The sequence below is a fragment of the Rissa tridactyla genome, chromosome 9 (assembly GCF_028500815.1).
Source record: "Rissa tridactyla isolate bRisTri1 chromosome 9, bRisTri1.patW.cur.20221130, whole genome shotgun sequence".
NCBI classification, from domain to species: domain Eukaryota; kingdom Metazoa; phylum Chordata; class Aves; order Charadriiformes; family Laridae; genus Rissa; species Rissa tridactyla.
The window spans coordinates 10,998,768-11,024,106 of record NC_071474.1 but is presented as its reverse complement, the minus strand read 5'-3'; the positions used below and the strand labels follow the sequence as shown (position 1 = coordinate 11,024,106).

The window sequence follows — 25,339 nt, the reverse complement described above, 5'->3', positions numbered from 1 at the left end:
TTTCTGCCAGAACACAATTTCTAAATCTTTATTTCTCCTGTATGTGCCTTTCCTACGTGAGGGGACAGGGAAGGTGCTCCTGGTAAACAAACAGGTGGGGATCAATTGGACAGAACACGTTTGATTCCCTTGGTTGTCAGTCTGGAATGAAATAGTAGAGTTCTAGAAACCATGTTTATTTACTGGTCTTTTTTTGGGCATTTTAATGTCTGCATTATAGTAACGGTACTCACTGTTAAAGGTTTCTCCTCAGCCCTGCTAGCGAAATACATTTTACTCAATGTGTGTGTTCTATGTTAATGTAATTATCAATACTTTGATATAAGAGAACCGAATAGGTTGTCAATCATATTTAAGGTCAGGTCTTCTGTTCTATAAAAATTCATCACTTTGTAGATGTAGTCAAAACATTTAGATAAGGGAGGGCTTTCTGAACTGAAAACGAGTCCCAGAGGAGACCTAGAGGTGTACCAGAGAGCCTGAAAGAAACTGGAATCTACGTTATTGTGAAAATTGCTGCTGGTCTGCTCCTGCTGAAGTGTCTGAAAGAGCTGGACTGGTTCAGGTGTCGCAAAGAGGGATTGCGGCCTGGGCTGGCTGATACGCTGAGCTACGTCAGAATTGTTTGTAGATGGAAGGAGCTGCTTTGGTTATGAAAAGATTGACAGTGCTCATGAATGTGGTGTAAAAAAGAGAGAAATATGGACCACTGGCATGGAGAGGAAGCTTTCAATGTAGGATATTTCATCGAGCCCACTGAAATCAGAATGGCTAGTGATCAACAGTGCCAAGAAACCGGTCGTCGTGCACAGTTGGCACAGAAATAGTAATAGTTGTAGTAGTCTTTGCGTAACAATAGTGGTGATGTTTTGAAGTAGTGTCATAGGTGATACAGGTGATAGGTTTCTAGTTAAAAATGCAACTCCCTTTGAAACCTTGGAATTTGGTTCTAATAAAAGAAATATAACCAGCTGCTGAAAGCAAGCTCATACCCTTAAAAAATCACATGAGATAAGTGAAACATAGGAAGGAAATGGATTTAAATTCTTTAAACTGTGACTCTTCAAAAGCCATTTTCACCTGGGAGCAACAAAATAGGTCTTTTATTATTTCAGTGTTTTTTTGTTCTACAGAATTATGATCATCAGCATTGCTTCTATAGAGCATCCCAAATACACAGGATCCCCCAAGTACATCACAGACCATCTTGTCTTCCATGTGCACGCGAGTGGGCTTTGAAATTGAGCAAGGCTTTCAGACTGAAAAATACGATATATAAAATTGGATAATTACATAGGTTTAAAAACAAAAGTAGTTCACGAGATGTGTATTTGCTAAGCTGACTTGTTCTAAAGCAAACTTATGTTTCATTTTGACTCATAGAAATTTGAGTATTAATAATCGTTCTTGCTTTAGTAATAAGATCCAGGTAGCAAGAGCTGCAGATCAGAGGTGCCAAGAATGGTCACGAGTGAGGAAAGCTCTAGGCTGGGTCAGATTTGCTGCTTTCAGCAAAACTGTTGCACCTCTTAGCCCCTGTGAGAAAGGTTCTATGTTTTGCAAGTTTTCTGCATTTTTTTTTTTTTTACCACATTTTTTGCAGATCTTTAGCTCCTTAAAGTCAAGCTAAGTGAGACGGAATCACTTTTACCCTGATTTTGGCAATGAAGCCAGTAGTTGGCTCGGGACCGTTACAGAACCAGGCAGATGTAGCATCTGATGGTGGACAGAGAAGCCTATTTTCTGTTGGTTTTCAGAGAGGTAGAATGTCAAACCAAGCCTTTTAAATATCACAGGAGTGCTCGATGTAATTCACAAACGTCTTTTGAGCATGAAATATATAATCTATCTTTGTGTTCCTTTGGACTTGAGATGTTGCTTTTAAGCCTGCTATCTAGTTCAGTGTTTGCAGCTTTTTTACGGAGTGTTATTCAAGAGTAGGCTTTACAGAAATCTCTCCCATCCTCAGTGTTTCATGAGTGTTTTCCTTTTTTAATCCAGGAACACAAGAAGCCATTGCAATGTGTCTGCATGTAGAGACAAAACAAGCTGTCAATGAAACCCTGTGTGACAGTTCCAAGAGACCACCACCAATGACTCGTACTTGCAATACGAAGCTCTGCCCCCCGAGGTACGCTGGAATAGTGAAATCAAACTCTGGCAAAGAAATGGTTAATATGACTTAAACAAACAGTGGCTTTCTCAGAAAGGGTTCAGATTGCAGGACTGTGGTCTTGCCTTGGGATGAAATTTCATTACTTCTGTCTTTAACAAGGTTGTGGCGTTGGGATTTTTTTTAGTCTCGTTCACTCCTTTTCCACTCTTCGCATCTCACTAATAAAATAGGGAACATTTTCTGAAATAAATCTCTTCTGTGAAGATGTTTGCCAGAGTTGGAAAAACAGCCTTAACTCGTCTAGTAGTTCAAGGAAAATTTTAGGGTAATTTCACAAAAAAACCCAGAGGATATTTACTTTCTACCCTTACCGAATGAAAAAAAAAGTGAAATTATGATTTAAAGTTATTTTAATTTCATACTTCTTTAGTAGCCCCACATAGTCCTTATGGTTTCTTATGTTTATTTGAAGATTCTGGGAAAAGAATAAACCCGGTCCAAATCCAAGAAAACCCAGTAAATTTGGTCACTTGAAAGGGCCATATGTGAAATTTTGACGTGTGCTGCCTTCTTTACCCGCTTTTGATCTCTGAATCCCCTCATCCTTTGCACACTGCTTCTACGTGTTTGCAGAAACCTCCTCTTGCAAAGTGTAGGGACGAAGTTAACAAGAACAGGATGTTTTATAGAAAACATATACACATTTAAAGGAAGTTTTGTAAATGTAAGAAAGGTCTATTTACATATTTATATTTATAAATGTAAACGTCAGCAGGTTGCCAACAGGCTGGTTTTTTATGAGGAGCATTCTGAAGGTAAATGCTGGCGCTGAATTTGTCTGGAAATGACTCTTTATTACTTTATTGTGAATAACCTCTGCTTTTCCTTGTTACCTGCAGGTTTATAAATCTAGTTTATAATTTTGCATTACAGCCAAACGGAAGGGATGTTTTAGCCACCTATCAATAACTGTGCCTTCAGTTATTTATCTTTTTTCTTGCTAGGGTGTGTTTGGGTATGATTGCTCCTTCCACAATCTGAGGCGAGTTGCTAAAATGTGGGTTTTTGGCTGTGTTGCTGGAACAGGTGGCAAAGCGGCCCCTGGAGACGCTGCTCGGCTACGTGTGGGGTTGGGATACAGACGAGAGATGTGTACTGCCAGCAGCCGGGAGGATCCGCTGTGGCTGCTGAAGAGTGCAAGGACAAAAAGCCTCATTCTTTACAAGCTTGTAACCAGATTGATTGTCCCCCTGTTTGGCACGTTGAGGAATGGCAACAGGTACGACAAGGTTACAGAAATAGTTTAAATGTGGAGACGGACTTGAAATTCTTTAGCTGGAATAACGCAGATGGTAGCTCCTAAACTCTGATATGTTAAGTGTTTCAATCGATTTCCTTAGAACAATCCAGAGTCAAAAATACTACTTTTGACTACTATGCCAACGGATAGTCACAGGATGAGGTGGAAAGTCCTGTTTAAGGTCTCAGAAGACCGGATAACACTTACTGCAGACATCACCTCTCTTTCTATGCTCTGCAAATGCAATAACCTACTTTTGGAGACATTGCTTTGTTGTTTTGGGGTTTTTTTTGTCTCAAGGACAAAGTTCCCTAAACTCCCACCAGGTGCATTAACTGATGTGGGGCATAGGCAGATCTGCCAGATCTACGTGCAAGATGCATGTTTTTCTTTAAGATTTCTGCTGCTCGATTGCATTCAGGTGCTGTGACTTTTTAACTTAGTAGTCAGGTTCTCATCACCTCTAATGTATTAGTTAAACATTTTTAAAAGAAGAATTTTCTACATGCTGCTTGCTTTTTTAATTGAAAGTAAACGGCATTTTTCAAGAGAGCATAATTATGAGGGGGGCGCTTACAGTGTTTGCGTACAATAACAATGTGATGGGTGAGCACAGATGTCCACGCAGGTGTACATGTTATGTTCTCTTCTTCTCCTTAGTGTTCACGTACTTGTGGAGGAGGGGTTCAGACTCGCAAAGTGTACTGTAAGCAGCTGTTGACGGATGGAAGTTTCCTGAAACACTCTGATGACACCTGCCAGGGACCTAAGCTGCCAACTAGTAAACCATGTGCAAAAGTTGATTGTCCTCCTCAACTAGTTGTAGGAGAATGGTCCAAGGTAAGCAGCCCCCAACATGGGTGATTGCAACATGAGCCCTAAAGATTTCTGCTCAGGTGAATAAAATGTTTGGAGCGATAAATTCACAGGGCAGCTGAAGGTTTCGCGAGGCATGTACCCGGACAAAACTGTGCATACGGCTGCTGTGCATCCCTGCCTACAACCAGACTGATCACATCCCTCTTCCTGAGCTGAGTTTGAGTTGCTGACAGACAGGCATGACACATTGCACCCAACCAGACACGTTTAGCTATCAATTATTTCATAGTATGGCTTCCAAAAAGGAAACCTTTGCATTATACTGGAATATGTCTTCCTTCTTTCCCATTTAATGTGAGCTTGCCACCACTCCCTGTTCAAAAAAGATTTATAAAAGTGAATTTAAAAGCTGCAATTAAAGGTTCGTGCAATACAAACTAGGAGAGAGGGTTGAGAGTCTTGACACAGACTGTTTGGAACGTGCTGAATTGTTTCTCTGCGATACTAGATCTCGTTGCTCAGTTCTGAGCATGGTTGGACATAAAGAAATACTGTCATGTTATTTTGATTGTTCCCGAGTTGCTTGCTGGAACAAATTATCTATCTTATATTCTTATTGCCTGGAAAAGTGGAGAGAGTTTAATGTCTGGATAACACAAGGGTACACATGAAGTAGAGCATGTGCACTGTCTTTCAAATGAAAAAAAAAAACAAACCAAACCCCAAACTAGTTTAAAATTAGCACGTGTGGTGTGGGACACCAAGTTTAGCTTGACTGCATCCTTCCTTTCACAGTGCTCCGTAAGCTGTGGAGTTGGAATCCAGAGAAGGAAACTTGCCTGCCAAAACCTAACAGCAAAGGGCCAATATGTCACATTAAATGGATCAATGTGTAGCGGTCTGTCTCCTTCGCTGCTTGTAAGGTCTTGTCAGATGAATGCCTGCAACAGTAAGTATGCTGCTTTCTGTAGTTTCTTGCTGATTTGCAATCACCTATTTATAACGAAAAATCTGTATACAGGTTAATTCACTCATCTCCTTACACTTTCACAGCATTACTAATCTGGCATCAACTGAGTGTCATAATTACTAGACCAGTAACAACAGGATTGTTTTTAAAGTTTTTCCTGCCAGTCGGAAATAAAGGTTACGATCGCAAGAAGTAGTTTTTGAATACACTTTAGTGAGGTACATACCACTCACCCTCATACTTACCTGCATTTGATCTGATTTTTCCTTTATCCTTTACGTTATACCAGCTTAAAAAAAATAAAAATAATAAAAAAAAAAAAATCCGTAAATTGACCATAAATTACAAAGGACATTAGAAAATATAAGAATCCAGTTCTGGCTTGTCTTTTCACCGTACATTTGTATTACACCAGACGTTTTGCTTAGCTTGGTGGAATTCAAAACCTGAAACTCTGTGCCAGTGATAACTTTAGGTATAATTTCTATCTTTCCTTGTAGAAACGAGAATCCCAGTCTCATGAGCTTTGCAGGAAGTGATGACAGTACAGACAGTCTTCAAAAAATTCAGTATTTTATTACTGTCTCTATAAAAATCTTTTCAGAAAGATTGTCTTTGGAACTGTATAATTTGGGCACAATTGGGTTATGATACTGATGGTAGTTGCACTAATTGCGTGCGTGTAACACCGATGGAAATACCTTCCTGGTATAGAATATGTTCAACTACATACAGCAATTTAGAACGGGCTGTTCTAAATGCAGGTTCCTTGTGTCTGAACCTTTATAAACGAGGGCATTAGTCTGTAGGTTTGGGGAACATGGCGCTGAAAAGAAAGGAAAAAAGGGAAGTTTTTGGTTTTGAGGCGGGGGAAACCCAAAAGCCTTCATGAACGGCCTGGTTTTGATCACAGATCGCAGAGATAGACATGTTTTGACCCCATTCGTAGTGCTGTCAAGAAATAGCTACTTTATGCATTTTTGAAGTTTTGCTGTAAAAATTATTCACAAAACAAAATAAGAAATAGAATAATTACCGATTCATACATAATATGAAACTTCTTTTCCTGGCCTGTGTTTCAGATTAACATGCCAAAATCCCGAGGTTCAAAACTCCACTTAAATAAAGCCCTGTGGACTTTCAGGAATGTCCTTGGCATAAGGTTTAATAAAATATTTTGAGCTGCATATCTATCTGAATTTAATTAATTGTGGATAGTTGAATGGCAGTGTAGCTGGTTTGCAAATTGCTTAGCGCAGGCTGATATTAAAGTTACGTTGTCAGCTTCCACCACGGTGCCAAGAAAGCAGGACAGGGCACTGCAGAGGGAATGCGAGCGTGCTCGATGGGTGCAGATCAAAGTCTTCAAAGAGAATTGCTGTCTTCTCCCTTCATCTCCACGGCCGTGTGGAACAAGGGAGCCCCTTGCAGCTGGGATCTGCCTGGCAGTTCCCCAGTGGCGCAACAGGAGGGCAGGAGAAGGCCTGAGACACGTCCGTACCCATAGGTCCACTTTGGGTTTTGCAGGAGGAGCCAGGGCAGCAGCAGCATCAGGCTTTGGAGTCACAGGAACATGCAGGAGGCATCTCCTCCTCCTGCAGCCATGGGTTCAGGCTGCCTTGAATGGGGAGTGAACGGAAGGCAGGAAGGTAGCACAGCCCTGGGATGGGGAGAGGGCTAGCTGCAGAGTGACGCGGACTCAGCCCAGAGCGTGCGTGCTCTCAGGTCCTTGCCTTTGGAAGCAGCGTGTCTGACTGTGCCTCCTCAAGATTATGCCTGTGTGGTTCAGATGAGCTCCTCCTTTTTTACTGTCTCATGACAGTGCTGAGGCTTTTTAGACTTAATCTTTTACCCTGGGACTAGTAATCGTAGCTGTTTTCTACTTAATGAGCCCTATTAAGTCAGAAACATTCCTGACTGTGGGCTCCGAGAAATAGGAAATAACACCAGTCTAGCCCTGAGGTCACCAGGACCTGACGCCCAGCTTAAGCTGCAGAAGAACCATTACAGGTCACAGATGCAGACGGATTTGTACCAGGTGATAATGAGGTCCAATGGCTCCAGTACAATCTAATCCTTAAGCAAGATGTACCTCGTAGAAACAAACCTCTCCCAAACAGTCTGTTACCTCAGCAGCTGCAAGATTGGATGATACTAAGGATCCAGAAAATGCATACTTACGTGGCCTCATATATTTATATGACCTTATATATTTATATGGCCTGCCATCCACAACTCTGAACTTTGTTTCACTCCTAGCCTTGCTCACCAGTCACCAGTAAAAATATACACACCCTTTTAGTGTTGAGCTGCTAATGAGAGTTAGCGGTCTTTCTTTTTTTTAAAAAAATGAAATGGATGAGACTTGTTAACATATTTATAAGTATGCACTGGGTTTAATTCCATGTTGGAATAACTAGTGTAAACAGAGCACAGCCTGAAGTATTTTAATTTGTGTGTTTAAAGTTACACTTACTGTGTCCGTAAGTTGGATTTTGGAAATGGAAGATTTAATACTGGAAACCTTCCCTAAAAATAAATATTTTGGGCCCAATAACTTATTAAAAACAGGACGCTACTTCAATAATTTTAGTAAACTGAGTGCCTAAAGCAATTTATTTGTTGTACCACGTGAAATGGTTGAGGGAACCGTGTATCTGGATAACGAATACTGATTTAAAAGCTGTGTAATTATGAAACTATGATATCCCCACAGGTCTGAACTCATTACCCAAAACACTGAAAATAACCATTTTGTTTTATAAGCATAAGAATGCACTCTAGGGTGTAGTTCATATAGTGTACACACTTATTGAATGCTTGAAGCATTTAGCTTTTCACCTATTTCTTCACAGCATATTTGAAGCATATGCATGTAAGAGGCATGCAGTTTTTCAAATATCAGTTGTGTGCCATCACTGTAGTTGTCATTTTATTTATGTACCTATCAAGTGGAATAGTCGTAATGATTTCAGATTCAGGCACACCGAGAAGCATTTTGATTTGTGTGTCCGTTTCCTGGCTCACCGACCCATTCTGCAGGCTCTGAGTTTTTTCTCTGTCACATACCAAAAGGCCGGGTTACCAAACACAATTGGATTGTTTTCTAGCACCAACGCAGAGTGTTTCCCGACTCTTCCCAGCTGGCCAATTTCAGCTTGCATGGAACGAACTCAGGGCGTGCGTGCCCTTGCTCCACGCCTCCTACAGTGCTTTGTTTCTCACCTACCTAGTGTTTTCTCAGTAAGGGTAGTTCTACTGATCAAAGCGGGGCACAGTTAGTTGCCAACAGTGAGTCAACAGAGCGGTATCCGAAACATTGCAGTCATTCTCGTGTTGCCTCCAGTGTGCCTATCCAGCCCCTGCTGGGAAAGCCTGCCTGTGGTGGTATTCATTCAGGCCGCTCCCCAGAAACCTTTCAGCATCCCAGTGCCTGCAGTAGAACACAGGAGGAACTTCACAATACCCAGCGTCTCCATGCCCGGTCTGCATGAAGCTTTATGCTGTTACTGTCTGCTTTTGTCAATTCATCTGATTACTATATTCAGCCTCTCAAAATTTTGACTTATTTCTCTCTTCCCTCCCTGCTTTCTTGGCACAACACTGTGAGCAACTCATCTTTCAACCCAGAGAAATTACCCTTGGCCAATGATTTCTTGACGGCTGTGCTTGTCGCATGTACTGTGTCTTCATTGACTGTCTCTTTTGCCTCCTGTGTTGCTATCAATTTGGCTTGACTCAATCACACAACCAGCGTGGCTAGCCAACAATTTAAATAACGGTCAAGGGGAGCCTTACTTTTTTGGTTAGGTTTTGTTTTATTTAGGTCATTCTGCACTCAACAGTGCTCAAATGTGGGGAAGCTGATAATGCGTTCAAAAGTTTTCTTTATTTGCTTTTCCCATTCTTGCCATGCCTAGCCTTTCTGAGGGAGCAGTAGGAAATATGACCATAATAGGATTTTATATATATACTTTAAATTAATATATTATATAATACATGTATATAAACATTTATATATGTGTGCACCATCTATCTGCTTCACTATAGGTATATGTTGCTGCTATCTTTTTATTTTTAGGAAATTTGGGGAAGAAGCAATAGAATTCTTGGCTGGAGCGGGGGAATGTTATGGTTTCATGTTGTTCATATTTTTGCATTTTTGTGACTCAGATAAAAGCTCAGCGTGTTGCAATCTGACTTGAACAAAATCGGGAGAAGCTCTGTCAAGCATTCTGTGAAAAGCAGATTTGTAAGCATGAGTGCCAATGATTAGATACTTTTCAACACTTTGTTTTCTTTCAGAGATTAAACCAAAGCTTCCAGAAAAGTATTCTGCTCATGGACCTCAGATTGTCAGTATTCACCGAGTCTATATTCAAACAAGACAAGAGAAGCGCATTAATTTTACCATAGGAAGCCGAGCCTACTTACTTCCAAAAACATCTGTTGTAATTAAGTGCCCTGTACGAAGGTTCCAGAAATCACTTATCCGGTGGGAGAAGGATGGACAACACTTACAAAATTCGAAAAGACTGGGCATTACGAAGTCAGGCTCGCTGAAAATACATAGTCTTGAAGCTACTGATATTGGTGTGTACCGGTGTATTGCAGGCTCCGTGCATGAAACATTTGTACTCAAACTCATAGGTACTGACAACAGATTGATAGAGCCACCAAATCTTAGAAAACATGCCAGTGAGACCAGTAACACAGATCACAATGAGGCCAACAGCTTCGGGGCCAAATGGCATAAAATGAGCAAAATGTGGCAAATGTGGAGTAAGAAGAACGAACTCTATCTGGGTGACAGGCAAGTAAACGATCAGCCATTTCTGCGAAATCTTGAAACCTTTGGGAGTAACTCAGCAGAAGACTTCAGCTCTCGTGAATTCAGGAATAAGCGACTGGAGGCAGCAGTTCTCCAAGGCGCCTACAGCATGGACACTGCGCAGTTTGAAGAACTGATGAGGAACATGAGTCAGCTCATTGAAACTGGAGAAGTCAACGACGACCTGGCGTCCCAGGTCATTTATCAATTAGTTGCTGAGTTATCTAGGCCTCCGCAACCAACTACTGAAAAATGGAAGGGGGCCCAGGATGAGAAACTTGCCTCAAAACTCACAGGCAAATCACCAAATGAATCTGAACGTTTCAGCACAAAAACTGTTGATAAGTTAATGTTTGACCAGAAGGTTCCAGTTATTATGAGGCAAAAGGAAATTCCTCGAGTTTCCTTCAACAAAACAGTAACTGTACGAATTGGAAATGCAGTTTTTCTGACCAAGAATACTCATGCTGTCAGTCTCCTGTGTGAAACAGCTGGTATTAGTGAAGTGAAATATACTTGGACAAAAGATGGCGAGACATTAAAAGCCTCTGAGAAGTAAGTAAATATCTTCTCTTTTATTTTTGAATGACTTATTTTGTTGCTATCAACTGTAAAAATCCACCCTGCTGTGCAGTATTAAAACATACTGTTGTAAAAATGAGATAAGTGTGAACGCTGTGCATTCCATCCTTTTATTTAATTTATTTTTACTTTCAAGTGTCTGTCACGTTGCTTGGCTTTACTAACATCCAAGTGTATGTCCGGTTCCAGGATATTACGTTGGAGGATTGACTTTTTTTTTACTAGGTGAAGTGTTTTGGATGTCCTAAGTCTATTTTGTGGTCAGCCTTAATCATTTCAGCTGCATCAGAAAATGAACAGATTTATACTCAAATTAAGAAGCCTCTTGGATTCGTTCAGATAGCAAATACAGTGGGAACACGTTAAAAACTTATGCCATGGTATCGATGAAAATAAGTCTTAGTTCTTACTTGCTTTAAGGAGGGAAAAAAATCACTGGTACCCTCACTGTCCTTCAACACAGTAAATCTTTAGGTATAACCGTAGCTGCCTAACTTCAGTTTAAAAAGAAAGAATGAGCTTTTATGGTTGTTTTTCAATACTTTAGAATGTACAGATATTTCTGTTGAGGACAGTGGAATACAAAATAATAAAGGACCTCTGTTGCCATCACATTTGAGAACTATACCTGAAGAACAAGTAAAGCAAGTATGTGTTATATTCAGATATTTGCTCAAGACTGAGCAAATACTTTTACTCCGTTGCTGATAAATTAGAAGCTCACCTGATAATATTAACATTAACTCCGTGTGTGAGCCTCTTGGAATTATAGCTAGCTCTTGAGTAATGAAAAAAACGATTCTGAAATGATAAAGGCGCTTTTGGATATTTCTCAACATACTTAACTGATTAACCACACTGCCAAGAAAAATATACTTCTGCAGGGCTATCAATTAAAGCAAAGACACCAAAACTAAGCCATTTTTAAAAGTGCAAATGTTTTTGGAACCGTGTAGCTCCCACCAGTTATGTTTATTTTGTGAAATACACATAACTTCCTATTAATTTGTTGCAAGTGATACTTTCGTTTTGTGGACATGATGGCGTTTTATTTATTCATGAGTATCTTTCTGGTTCCTAATGTCTGCTTTCATAAATTGCCTTCATTTTAGCCCAGACTGATATTCTTGCACTTAGGGGATACCTTGGCAAAGTGGGTTTCTTTCCTATTTTTTTACAGCAAGGTTTCTTATACACAAATCCATATGTATATATGTGTGTGGCATTAACAGCATTACATCTGAAAAAGAATGTGAGGAGGTAAATGGGCTGTTTATCTGTTGGGTTTGTAAGAGAAGGCCGTACTTGAGCCATGCATGAGGTGGTTTGTTTTGTTGAGACACAAGTATTTTTAATATGTTTTTGTGTATTTCTTACTTTTGTAAGCGTGTTCGGTGTGGGAGAATGCCAGAGCTACGGGGTGTTTGGATGTGATGAGCGTATGGCCTAATTCATGTAATTTGCCGCTGAGAAAGGTAACGAGGGGGGAAAGTCCAGGCTGCTGCTTTCAGGCTCTTCCCCAGCCTGTGGTGCACTCTCTCATACCTTGTCCTTCAGATGGCAGGCAGGGTATTCAAGACACCAGTGGGGTTTTGGTGGAAGACTTTCGCTTTAATGATTATAATATTTAAAAAACAAAAACCAAAAAAACCCACAAAACAACATAACAAACCTACAGTAATTTGGAAGTCAGATTAGGCCATACATTTGTGAATTTCCCAGCCCTGCTGAAAACCAAGCGTGCTCTGGAGAGATGGATTTCTTGCCAAGCCTAATACTTTTAATTGTGGTAGTCTGATTTATTCATGCTGTTGTTCCTGAGGGATTCTGGTTTGTAGTAGCAAACTTGCTGTCCTTCAAAAAGCTGCAACTAGGACACAGCTTTGTAGAAGAGGGATATCTGAAGAGTCTTCCATGCGTGTGTCCCTTAAGGCTCCCCTGTTGTCACCAAAGAAGGAGGCAGAACTGTTCCTGCATGCGCCAGTCTAGAACGGTGAACTCCTAAAAAGGAGTTTTGCTCCTGTATCTGTAACTCTTGCAAGAAGATTCAGCTGGGTTTGTCCCAGGGTGGTAACCCTTGGCTTTCCTTGAATATTCTGCAGGGTGATCCTAGACACCATTGGAAAAGTGCAGATTCAGAACCCTACTCAAAATGAACTTGGTACATATGGATGCCTGGTTGTTAATGACTTTGGGTTTGATATGGAAACATCACTGCTATTGCGTGCAGGTAAGACTGTAGCACCCACAGAATTGGACCTGTATTTTATTGTGGTTTTTTTTAATATATAAGCACCCATCCCCACTCCAATGTGAAATAGCTTCTTTTGTTGGCAATCCATGAAACTCTCCCTGATTTAATAAGGTAGCAATAAGATGGCCTTGTCGCTCTAAAACCACAGCAGGTGTGAACGGAGTCTGCTTGTATCTATCCTACCTGTATTTTCTGGCTGCTGCTTTGCAAACTGAATTCTGTTCCAAACGTGATTAATTTAAATACAGGATCTATGTTTAAAAGACAAATAAAGCTTTTAAAACTGATTATCCCTTTAATTTCAAAGAGATTCCTGTCATCTTGTCCTCTGTATTAAATGTTACAAATCTGGAAGCCAGCAGTCTCTCGGCAGTTGTTGGAGGTACAATCGTGGCGAGAACTGGAACAAATATTACGGTTGAATGTCCCGTGAAAGGTAAGCAAGAACTGCATGAAAGTCCCTTGTAATGTTGGAATCGGAAGTTTACCTCATTTCTTGAAAGAAATTACCAGTGAAGGCAGAAAATCACTGATCACCATTTTTTATTAGGAGTGTCACCTGCACCAGTCCTATTTCTTTTGTCTTTAATTTACACACACAGGTATATGTTCAAACAGACTCTCCTTTAAAAGTCCTTTTCTTTCCATGAAGGGGTCTGAGGCTCTGCTACAGAGCTTAAAGCCCACCAGTGAATGGCTATCTTGCTGCAATAGCAAGCACGGCCAGCTGACTTGCTCATCAGAAAACTTCCCTTATCCCTGTTTGAGATGCACATATGTCTAGACTATTGTTAAAACCCAAAATGAAATCTCCAGCCACAGCTTAATAGAACTTTAAACCTGACAGCAAAGTAAACTTACCTTTCAGAGCCATCAGTCTGCAGCTGCAGTAAGGAAACAAAGAAATGTGCTGAGCCGTGAGAGCATGTAGATACTTTCAAGCTCAACATCTGTAGAGCAGCATTAACGTTAATCAGAAGCGACGTGCATTAATGATGCAGTTCACTGCGTCCTTTTATTTTCTAGTCCTTTGCTGGAAAGGTAGATATTTTCTTTTTAATCTCATCATTACTATCTGTTCAAGTTTGAATTGTAGGGTTTAACTCAGAGTGGCAATATTCTGCCAAATATTTAATAAGCTGAGGTGAGCCTTTTGTGCCGTGTTGAAGATGGTGTATGAAAGCGCTCATAACAATGAGCATTGCAAAGAGGGACTGCAGAGAAGGCAGTGTGCCGTTCACATTCGTAGCGCTGGGGGAGTCCATAGCAGAACGCGTGCTGCTGCTGAACCAGAGTCGTGATAGAAATACATATATATATATGCAAATAGTCCTGCATACAATAGTGGCGCCAGGCTGATATATATTAGGACATGTGGCTCTGCTATTCACTGTTGTACCAAGGCTAATTCTTTGATGAAGTAATATTTTCCAACTATAGTTTGGCAACTCCATGTATAACTGACCTACATCTCCAATCCAGCAGAGAGTTAATGTCACGCTGTTAATATTAATATTGTTAGGATGGGTAAGCAGTTAGCAATTTAAACATAAATTAATATTTTCACATGGGACTGTAGATTTCCAAATGCTTTAGAAATGTGTATATTCATGAGCCAAACTTTAGTTATGCTAAGACACCAGTGTTGACTTAAAAAGTGATTTATCTAATTGCTTTATTTCCTGTCATTGCCAAGGAAGTAAGTATTACTGTTTGTGAATAAAATAGAGCTTGAATGTCTTAAAATGTCACTAAGCCTAAAAGCAGAAAAAACTTACGCAATGATGGAAGCAGTTTTTCTGATCTCCTTTCCTTAATGAAAAGTAATAAACCACTAACTTTAGAAGATTGAACTTAACAGCCTTAATGCTAATATGTTTGTCTAATAGGTGGGACGCAAAAATATGTCCATTTGCAGTGTAGTAGGATGAGAACTTTGTTGTGACTGCTGATAAAACAACATGTGAATTATCAGACAACCAAGAGTTTGAATTGGAAAAAACCCCTAATATTTCTATACACTCTGAAAGTGCTGTTCCTACCAACAGGCAACGTGAGTCTGCAAGTGTCCTTTTCTCTTCACCAGACATGTTGATTTACGGTCATAAACTCTTGCCTTCTTGGAGTGACACTTGGAGTGTCACTCCTTCTTGGAGTGACATCTGATCTATTGGACTCTTGCTAGCCCACAAAATAGTTCTCCATAAGAAGAAACATCTAGTGAATAAGGTGCCTGTGAAGAAAATTAGTGCCATGCCACTAGCAGAATTCTTAAATTACTTTTAAATTTCTTGGCTGCAATGACTTCTGAGGTTTTTTTCTGTAAGCTGGATAACCTATAATACTTCCGTATAGTTGTTCAAACCCTAGTTTTCTCTGTGGGTAAGTCTACATACTGAGTTCTACATTTTGTGTCTAGAAGTGTAAGGTCTATTCATGAATTTTTCTTTCTGAAACACATGTAAAAATTCTGCACGTATGCAAAATGGTAAATTAATGGTTCATTTCGGTGACAATATCGTGCCATAGAGCAGAACTTCAGCTGGAAGTAGGAGCAGCCTGCCCAACAATCTGAAAAAGACCGTTGTGAAAGGTAGAGAGGAGGTGACGTTGTAAGGGAAGCTATGTTTCCCAACTTCCGCTACTGGCTGGCTAATGGCTCTGCAACGCATCCTTTAATTATTCAAGGCCTGAAGTATATTCCACTTGAGGGGCTCTGGGTTCACCAGGGCATGTTACACAGGACAGCTCTTGTTTGGTGGTTTTAGCGGGAAGGACGTGAAGTTCAATACTACGTGCAGTCTTAGACAGCTGACTACAGGTTTTTTTCTTTGTTTTGTTGTTGCTGATTTGGTTCTTTTTGTCCTCCTGAAAGTCTGTCTTGCACACTCCAAACATCACATTCGGATTGAAAAAAAGCTCTGAAGTGCTAAAGAGTAACGGATCCCGATAAATAGAAAAACATCAAAGAATAGATTAAGAAAAGTTATCTAAACTTCTGAAGCTAATAGCATCGATTTCTTTTCTCTATTTAATTTATAACAAAACGATTTTTCCACTAATTAGAATGAACTCATTTTTATAGCTCCCACACGAGCATATTCTAGAAGATATTCATAACGTTCTGGATAGGTTCATATTCCATTCTTACAGCCAAGAGCTTTTCAATCAACACACATGGTATAAATATCAATACTGATTGCTCCAAATTGCTCTTGGATAACATTTATTGTATTTGCAGAAAAGATCGTCTTGTGATTATTACTAAAATAAACTAAAACTGTCAGACTCCATTTATTGTGAAACCCTGAAAGTTCTAAGTTGAAGTAAAATAAGGGGGGAAAAAAATGAAAATATGCCTAAAATGTGCATTGTCTGCCACCTTCTGGTGAGAGAGCAGAAGGGAAATGTATAAACAACCAATTTTTAGTATATTGTGTTGCATCTCTGAAATATCTTGGCACAAAGGCTTTTAAAAGTAGAAACTCCGTCCTCATCCAAACTCTGCATTCCTATGAATATATTTGGGCTCTCTAAGAATAACATATGGACAAAAAAGTTGTGACAAATACACAAAAGCTGTTGAATCAGGGTCATCTTTTTGCACATACGTTTCACAAAGATGGACCAGCTACTTGCTGTCAGTATTGGAACTTGAAACAGGTCCAGATAAATTAAGAATTTGATTTTCCATCTGTTCCTTCATTTCCCCTCACTGTTCCAAATGTAACTTTGTTCTTTGTCTTCTGTGCTTAACCCCTCAGAAGACATCTCAGTGAAGAAAAATAGCAGTTTAATACACAGGATTCTGGCTCTTCGTTTCTTTACGGTTTTTTATGTGTGTTCTTCTCAAAGATATTAATATTGGGTTTCAAAGGTTTTGAAGGGGTAAGTGCAGATTTATTTTATGAGGAAGGAATGACACTATTTATAATTCCCGTAATAAAAGGAAAATCTTTTATGCTTCTTTTTACTATGAGTGCATCTACACTAGAGTTTTTGTTTGCTCAGACGTAAGTGGGAAGAGCTGAAAGATGTACTTCAAAAGCCCAATTGTGCTTTGCTTTGTATCTTGCAACAGTCTGGGAACCTGAAAACTGAATCCCTTTGGATGTAACTAAACTGAAAGGTGTGCCTCTGGACTGTAACTATTATTTTCCAAATACTGCTGGGCAGTAGGTCCAAGGTTCCAGGCAAGATTCTCCAAGTAGTCCAAAGCAACACTCATCCAAACACATATCAGACATGTTTTGGGACCTCAGTACCAACAATGTCTCTTTAAAAGCACATTCCCGATGCCCTCCACCAGTTGCTAACGTAGACATAGCCTACAGAATTCCTGGGGGGAAAAAGAAATAATCGGAATGGCCTACAGGATTGCTTTTTTTTGCTGTGTGTTTCTCCCTCAGCTTTCCTTATTGGAGCACGGGTTTCCTTCAAATTCCTAGCTCAGGAAGGGTTAAGATGGATTGTGTTAGAGGAGGGTAAAATTTCATAAATTTATGAGAGTTCTTGGAATGCTCAACAAACATGTGGGTATTCCCTTGATACTTCCTACTTCAATTTGCAAAAAGCTGTCAAGTTTCCTAGGCAAAATTTAATAAATCCTCATAGTGTAAAAGAAGAGGTTAGCTCATTGGTTAGTACCTGATTAAATGTTTGGAAGGAACAAGCGGTCAAATTTTACAGTGGAGAGAAGTTACCAGCAGGATGCCTCGAGATTCTGTTCTGGGATTTGTGATGTTCAACATATTCATAAAAGTTCTGAAAAAGAATGTGAACAGTTAGTTCACTAAAGCTGTTAAAAATCAACATTTATAAAGGCTAATCAGTTCTAACACCCTCTGCAAAGAGTTGCAGCAGGATCACACAAATTAGGTTCAATAGCTAACTGAGGGCAAAGATGTTCAGAATTGATATTTGTGGAATAAACGTACATATAGAACAAATAACCTTAAATACAGACACGTGTGCATGGCTGTACCTGAACGACTGTCTCTAGGAGAAAGATTTGTGGAGTCACGCTGGTTAGTTCTGTGGGAAAACCAGTGCATTCCCTGGGGGGTGTCCATACAGGCAAATCAAAACTAACAGCAGAGGAATGGAAACAGAATAGAAAATAAGCTATTGCTTAAAGCTGTGGGGAATCCTGTTTGCAACTTGCTAATCTCATCTCAAAAAGGATGTAGTAGTGCTAGAAAAGGTAGAGAGAAGAGCAATATCAGACGAAACAAGTACAGTGGCCTAAGTGCTAGTTCTGATTCTGGAAGCTAGGAAGATATATTGAGGAAGGGTCACTCAATAAGTGCCATGATTTTAGTACTCTTTGCCTACATATCCCCAGGTGCCCGTCATTGGACACAAAGTCCTGAGTTTAGTGGGCTTCAGGTTGACTAAGAATGGCAATTCCTGTGTAGTTCTTTAATTTCTGATAAAATTATATTTTCCAAGTCCCTGACTACATATCTACTTTATGACCATAAATGTCTGGATCCTTGGTGGTACAGCACGGCTATTGAGCAAAGTGAAAGTATAATTACCGCCCAGTTGGGCAAAACAGTCTCTGATGACAGTGCTGAGTTGCCCTAATGCACACCAACCAAGTCTTTGTTGGGGGTCGACTACAGGATTCAGTCTAGCAGTCGTTTCTGAGTTCCTGCTTAACTCAGATCCTCTTATTTAGTTACCTAAATATAGTTGCCTTATTTTAAATGCCTGATTTTGAAAAATATTAGCCTTAAACTTCTGCAGCTGGAAAAAAGATCAAGTTCTCTTTGAGCTGACAGCCAGAGAACTAAACAAGACCCAACAGAACGGTAGTAAGGGTGGGATGGGAAGGGGTCTTGCTTTGGGAACCCCTCTAAGGAGGTCACCAGATGTCAGTAAGTATATCTAAATCCCGCCAGATGTTGCTACCACCTAGGAAGAGGGGCTGTTGCATGGCTGGTAGCAAGAGGCAGAGGTAATAACTTTGAAAGATTGCAAGAGAATGGGGCAGTATCAGAGGGCAGGCTGGAGGATCATACCAAATGCCAAAACGTCTTACGCCGGCTCTGTCCAAGACTATTATTCCCGGTGAAGTTGGCAAGATTCATACAGGTAATTTCAGTAGCAGCATGGTTTAGGCTTTTTAGGGTTTGCTAGAAGTTGATTGCTCAAGCATAATTCAGATGAATATAAAGGCTGTTTGTGACTTCTGCTGGGGAAAATATGAAGATGTATCAATCAAAGAAATTACATTGAAAGTTACACTAAATCCACTGTAGGTGTTAGTGAGTGGAGAATAAATAATAATCAGATGACATTCGTTGTGTATATTACTGACCCAGAATCGTTTCCTCTAAAAGATGACATGTGAATTTAGCCTCTAAACTTAGGTAAACTTTTAGCAAAGTGCAGCAAAACGTGATTTGCGCCAGCACGGTTCTGCCTTGCTCTTGAATGGGAAATACAGAATACTTTATGAGATTCTACATAGCTGGGGGAAAAATTTCTGAAGACATATCCAATGTTTTAGAGCAACGAGTTAGTAGGCCAAGATTTTTATGGTGTGTAATATTTCATAGGGCTTTCAAGGTTGGAGGAAATTTGTTTTTGAACACTGAATATTTTAAGGGCACCCTATAGTGTGGATTCCTTTTCCTTTTTTTTTTTTCCCCCTCCCTTTTTTTTAAACACGTGTTTCACAGTCCCATCCGGAGCTGGAGTTTTTTTCCATAACATTTCCTGTCCCAGGGCCAATCATGGTGGAAAATGACTTTTTTTTTTTTTTCATGGAACATTGAGTATTTTAGAGTTGCTCCAGTGCTAGTGGAAAATAACCTGTGTTTGAGGTCAGAAAAAAAGATTAAACTAATTTTAAAGTTTTATAGCCACTTAGGTCTATAGTAGAAATTTTTAACATCAGAGGATTTAGATCCAAGAGTAAGATTCTGTTTTTTAAGGTTTTCCTAAGACTAAGAAGACCTGAGTTCAGGAATATGTCGTTGTTCATATAGGACGATTACAGCCATCCTTAATTTTAAGCATGTGTTTAATTGCATTCCCTAATGGGGATGGATTTAATCCTATGCTTAAGTGCTTTCCTGACTTGGAGCCATGGGATTTGATTGATTGATTCTGCTACTAGCTGATGTCAGTGATGGATCTCCCATTTGAATCACTGGGATCTAAATTGCACTCGGGGATTCTGAACCTTTGGCACTTTGGGTGAGTCGATACCTTTGGGCTCATCCTCAGCTGCATCTGTGTGGAGGTGGGGTATAAAGGAAAGAAAGGTGGCTACAGGCCATCTCTTACCTCTTCCCCTTTTTGTACTGGCTGGGGATCAAACCAGGAATTCTTCAGCTTGAAAGTAATATTTTCTTGGATATAAATAGGGAATGACTTCCTTCCAGGATTACAAACTGGAAGATTTACTTTTTTTCCTGAAGAGAAGGTCTAGGAAATTATTCCCAGAATGATTTTGTGTCTTAGGTACGGATAATAGATGGATACAGAAAGGCAGCCGTTCCGTAGAAGAAGCTTATGTAGATGGGTTAAATTTCGACAGTTAGGTGAAAGGAAAGGCACATTTTAAAACTGTCCAGGAAAGGATAAACAACAACAGTAGAAATTTCTTTAAGTCCAAACAGAGGGCAGAAAATTATAGCAGTGAGGAGGTAATATTTTAAAAATTCAATGTAATTTGCTTTTAAGCATCTCTGTTAATAGTCTTCTCCCTACAATTCTGTAATGGAAGAGGCTCTTGAAGACCGTGTGAATGTTATTTTTATCCATGTAAAGTCCCTATGTAAATCAACCTTTATGTAAAGGAGAACCAAGCATCTGCAGTCAAATTCAACCTTGTGCATGGGACGAACTCCTCCATGAAGTCCTGCAGATATGTCCCAAAGCTTAAGTATAATTTCAGCTCCTTTAAGGAAAAAAAGAAAATAGCAACACGTCATGTTTGGCTAATTTTTGGTTTAGTTTAGTTTCTGCTTGGATAAGAAAATATTACTTAAAACTTTTAAAGTTTTATTTACATGAATACTAAAGGGTAAAGCACAGATTTTAGGCCTTACCTATTTGCCTAGAAAAAAAAGAGCTTTTCTAGCATTTTGATGGTATGCTTGAACTCTGTCCTGCAGTTTCTGTGTAGGAAAATGGGTCCGTTTCACAGTGCTACTGTAGGAGTCTTGTCACAAGAGGAATGTGGGAGTTGTATACTTTGCCTTCTTTCTCACAAGAGCCGATAGATGAGACTTAACTCGGCATGTGGTGCTGCATACCAGCCGGGAAGGAAAATCTTATCTCAGGAGTAGTAAATATGGAATCTGATTTCTAAAGGGAAAGCATTGACCTTCTGCATGATGGAAGCTTTTTCACCTGAATTGTATAAATGGTGGCTGCATGCTAGGGCTGGGCTAGGTTATGAGAAAAAGTTTTATGCAAAGCACTGTTAAGCACAGACACTATTAAAAAGGTAAATGCACACCTAAAAATAGGGTTTTTTTTTAGTATCCTCCAACAGTAAGAGTTTCTCCCCGTAGGAATTTCAGAAATGACTGCGTGCAAAAGAACTCAGCATCTCTCATGAAAGTTATGGCAGAAGAGGATTTTTCACTGGCAATATGAACATAGAGATAAACTGAAGCTGTCCTGAAGAGCTTGAAATGCACGTGCTGCTTTGCGGAAGAATGCAAAGAAGCTGGACTGTAAGGGATGTCTTTTTCTCCAGCTTTATTTCTTTAAACCACTTATAGGGCGTCTATCAGCTGATGGGATAGCACCACACAATAAACCTTTTTTTCTGGCCAGCTTCTCTACTGCGTCTCTCTGGAGGCACAACTCCCAGAGCTTTTTATCACACTTGTGCTCCCCAGTTTTGGGTTTCCCTGAAAGGCTGATTTCTAGCACGCAGCTGTGTCCTGACTACAGAGCGTGCAGAGACCTACCCCCACTCCTCTCCTGCCCCCTCTCCTCCCTTCGTGCCATACTCCAGCCTGTAAAAGGTCCCTGAACTCTTCTCTGAAAGGGATCTTCCTTTTTTCTTAGCTCAGGGCTCAAGCTGAGGATTTGCCTTAATACTCTTAACGGCAACCTAACCAAAAGCCCATGAAAAAGGATACAGAAGGAGCTTGATTGCAAATACCAGTTGTTCTTAAGGAGATGGCCCAGTGTCTCCCAAACTCACTCTCAGATAGTGAATTGGTTTCCACATAATAGAAAGGTTGGTGAAAGAAAAGGAACCATGAAATGTAAAGCTTGAAGGGTCCTCAAAATGATTGTGAAGAGGCCAGCTCAGAGGGACTCGGCATACAGTTCACATAAAAATTATTAACTCTTAGATAAAAACCGTACTTCTTAGTAGTTTGGAGTAAAATACAATGCAGGAGCGTTGTGATTATACCCACTACTATTTTCAGCTCAAACAGCTCATGTTTAGGGATGCACCTTGAAGGTATCTAGACAACAAAAACTCCTTTTAAGTGACAGTGTGCAATAATCACGTGTATGAATAATAGTGTTGTTTTTTCCATTATGTATTTAACTGATCATTTTTCATGGATTTTTCCTCCCACTTTATCTGTAAGCGACAGCACCCCTAAGATTGCTTGGATGGATTCCTTGTGCATTTCAGTCGGGCTGGTGGCTGGACTGCTGTGCAGGGCTCTGCCCACGCTTCTGCACCTTAGACCTAGAATTTATCTTTGCGTATTCACATTATTCACTTGAGAAATGGTCTGATTTACTTGTGTGTGTGTGTGGTATTACTTGCTTGTTTCCCCCAAAGAGAACGGCATACAGCTCTTTGGAGGAAGAAAGAGGAATTATTTGCTATAACTTAAATTGAGTTTAAGGTGTGTGTGACAGATACCAAATTTTGAACTTGAAATGAGAGGCAAAGCTATTCTGCAGATTTCTTCTGCAAGCTGAACTCCAGTCCAGGTTTTAAAAGGCTCTACATGTCTCTGAATGAGACACGGGTAGAAGAGTAGAGACATGGCAAATTTTTCAGGATAAACTCTAGGATACAAACCAAGTTTGGAAGAAAGAAATTTTTACTTAAGTTAAATCCCAGGAATGAGGTACATTTCTGAACGCTGTGGTGAGAGGAGAGGGAGGACTGTATAGTGGGATGATATTGGGCTGACGTTTGATAGAGGCTCAGGTTAAAAGCTTAAATTTGAACCTTTCCAAACATTTTTGCGTTTTTGTGTTTTGTGGAATGTGACTTAAATTTTTTTGACTTCGGTTCCATCTCAACCATGCAGCTTCTGGCTTATTTTTGGCTCTGATTGGTCTGCGGGATTTTAGTGCCAGTGAAGGTAGCCTGGCTGCAAACCTCTAGGCCTTAGATTAAAACAGCTCAGCATCCTCACAACACCTCCTCAGCCCATCTGTATAGTAAGTATATATGTCTGAATGGCCGTGGAAAGTACACTGTAAAGGAAAAATATGTCTGAGAATGATACACTTTAGCCAGAAAGCTGGGGTAAAATGGAAAAAAATACCCTTAAAACAAGACCTCATCCTAATTCCAAAAGGATTTTTCGAAGTGGCATAAAGCTTCTCCTGGAAACTTGAAAAACAGCCTGTTTTTTTGGACTCTTGTGCACTCTGCATATCTGTACTTTGTTTTATGCAGTTTTATTCAGTAAAACACAATCTCATGAGTTTAAAAGCACCGAACAGCTGCTAAATTATCTAGAATAAAATCTGTGATTATGCAGAAGAGTGTTTCTCTCCCCTGTCTTTCTAGACAAAATGGTGGGGGGAGCTTTTTCCTTCAGTGAAATAGCAGGTTCCAAAAAATATGTCTGGTTCCTATTACAGTGAAGGAAAAACTTGAGGTGTGCATTGGAAGTGCTAAGCCAGTGATTGAAATGTTAAAGTTGTTCCTAAAGGCTATTCCACATCATGAAGACATCATCTGTAAAGTAATACTGCACAATGATCTGTGAAGAGAGGAGACTGAATTAGCATTCGATATGGCTGAAACTTCCAAATGTCCCACAGTCGGGTCAGCTTCTATAGCAGAACCTGTTTTGGTAGTCTTCAGTGAGCACTGATCAATATATTTAAGGAAAAAAGAGTTCAGGTGAAAGACAGTTTAACTGCTCTGACTTGTTTTATGCCCTGCACCTTTGTGCACCTCTGGTGCCGGTCACTGTGCCGTGGATGTCAGGCTTCCCCAGGGATTTCTCTAGGATTTTGGAGCTTTGAAAGAGCGCTTCTGCTGCAGCAGCTCAACGGGAGCACAAGCAATGAAACCTCTGATTTGCCAACTTGCAAAATATCTTCTTAAAGGCAGATGTTTGAGGAAAACGAAAGAGTAGATGTCCTCTCACAGAGGTGGTACTGTGCCAGTGGAAAAATCAACTAATTAAAAATAAATGTCCAAAGTCATTCATTGATTAAAACTTTGAATGACAAGTTATCTGCAAATACTGGGTTTCTGAGTTCCAGTAGGAATGCTGATAGACCTTTGGCTTTATATAACACGGCAAATGAGTTTGCTTAACAACTGAGCCCCTCATTTTGTTGTTAATAGCTCTTTCAGTTTCTTTTCCTTCCTACTGCATTGCTACAAGTTGTATATGTGACATCAGCAATTTGGAGACGTTTTCGGGAGCTTGTTTTGGCAGGAATTGGCCACGTGTGTATTCTAGTCTAATTGATAAATATATCCCTTTTTTCTTCAAGATAAATATTTTGCCTCCATTTCTTTTTATTTTTCCTTTATTTTTAACTAGAAATTGAATATTTGTGGCTTCCTTCATATGTTCTGGGATGCAGGTGGAATGAAAAGATGCCGTGCAGATCTTTGGCAGTTGGTCCTGATGGGGGTTAATGGTCTCACATCTTTCGGTAGCAAGACACATGAGCACGTTGCTTTTGTAGGACTGGTAGCGGTTTGTGAAGCTGTTCTGTGAGCTTGCCCTGCAGTGCTTAACCTTTAATCTTAGTGCGATGCTGAATTATTAATAGGGCTCATAACTGAGAAATTTTGTTGTGAGTGGAAAATGTACTTGTTTTGCTGCAATGTTGTTACTTTGACTTACGCTGTCTGTGAAATGGCAAATGAACTTGCGATTCTTGGATGGTATGGTAGCAGTCAGCAACATAAAACCTACGGTTTCTCGCTCACAATGAATGTTTTAATTATTTGCATTTTAAAGGTGTTCCCCAACCAAATGTAACATGGTTTAAGAAGACAGACATTCTACAAATCAGTTCTTTCTTGGTTTTGAATGGGTCTTTATTTCTGAGGAATGTTTCCCATGAAGATGCAGGAACATACACTTGCAGAGCAACTAACGCTCTTGGAAAAGCTGAAGCTGTGTCTGTTCTCCAGTTAACTGGTAAGTGCTAAATGGGAATTCCTTACTGATAACAACAGCGAGACGCTTCGATTATGAAGTTTAACCAATAAAATAGTTGGGGTGATATTTAACACTTTATTAGGAACTTGGAATTTT

At 39.9% G+C, this 25,339-nt stretch overlaps 1 protein-coding gene across 5 annotated transcripts in view; it reads left to right on the top strand.

Annotated features, from left to right (window-relative positions):
* The window catches only part of ADAMTSL3 (ADAMTS like 3), a 205,567-nt gene that overhangs the window by 166,565 nt on the left and 13,663 nt on the right, over window positions 1-25,339 (top strand). For all 5 annotated transcript variants that reach the window (XM_054213630.1, XM_054213629.1, XM_054213632.1 and 2 more), the window contains 8 exons: window positions 2,002-2,131; window positions 3,203-3,395; window positions 4,077-4,256; window positions 5,031-5,184; window positions 9,511-10,591; window positions 12,721-12,848; window positions 13,180-13,308; window positions 25,040-25,222. In XM_054213630.1, coding sequence (XP_054069605.1) covers window positions 2,002-2,131; window positions 3,203-3,395; window positions 4,077-4,256; window positions 5,031-5,184; window positions 9,511-10,591; window positions 12,721-12,848; window positions 13,180-13,308; window positions 25,040-25,222 — 2,178 coding nt within the window. The remainder of the gene's footprint in view (window positions 1-2,001; window positions 2,132-3,202; window positions 3,396-4,076; window positions 4,257-5,030; window positions 5,185-9,510; window positions 10,592-12,720; window positions 12,849-13,179; window positions 13,309-25,039; window positions 25,223-25,339) is intronic.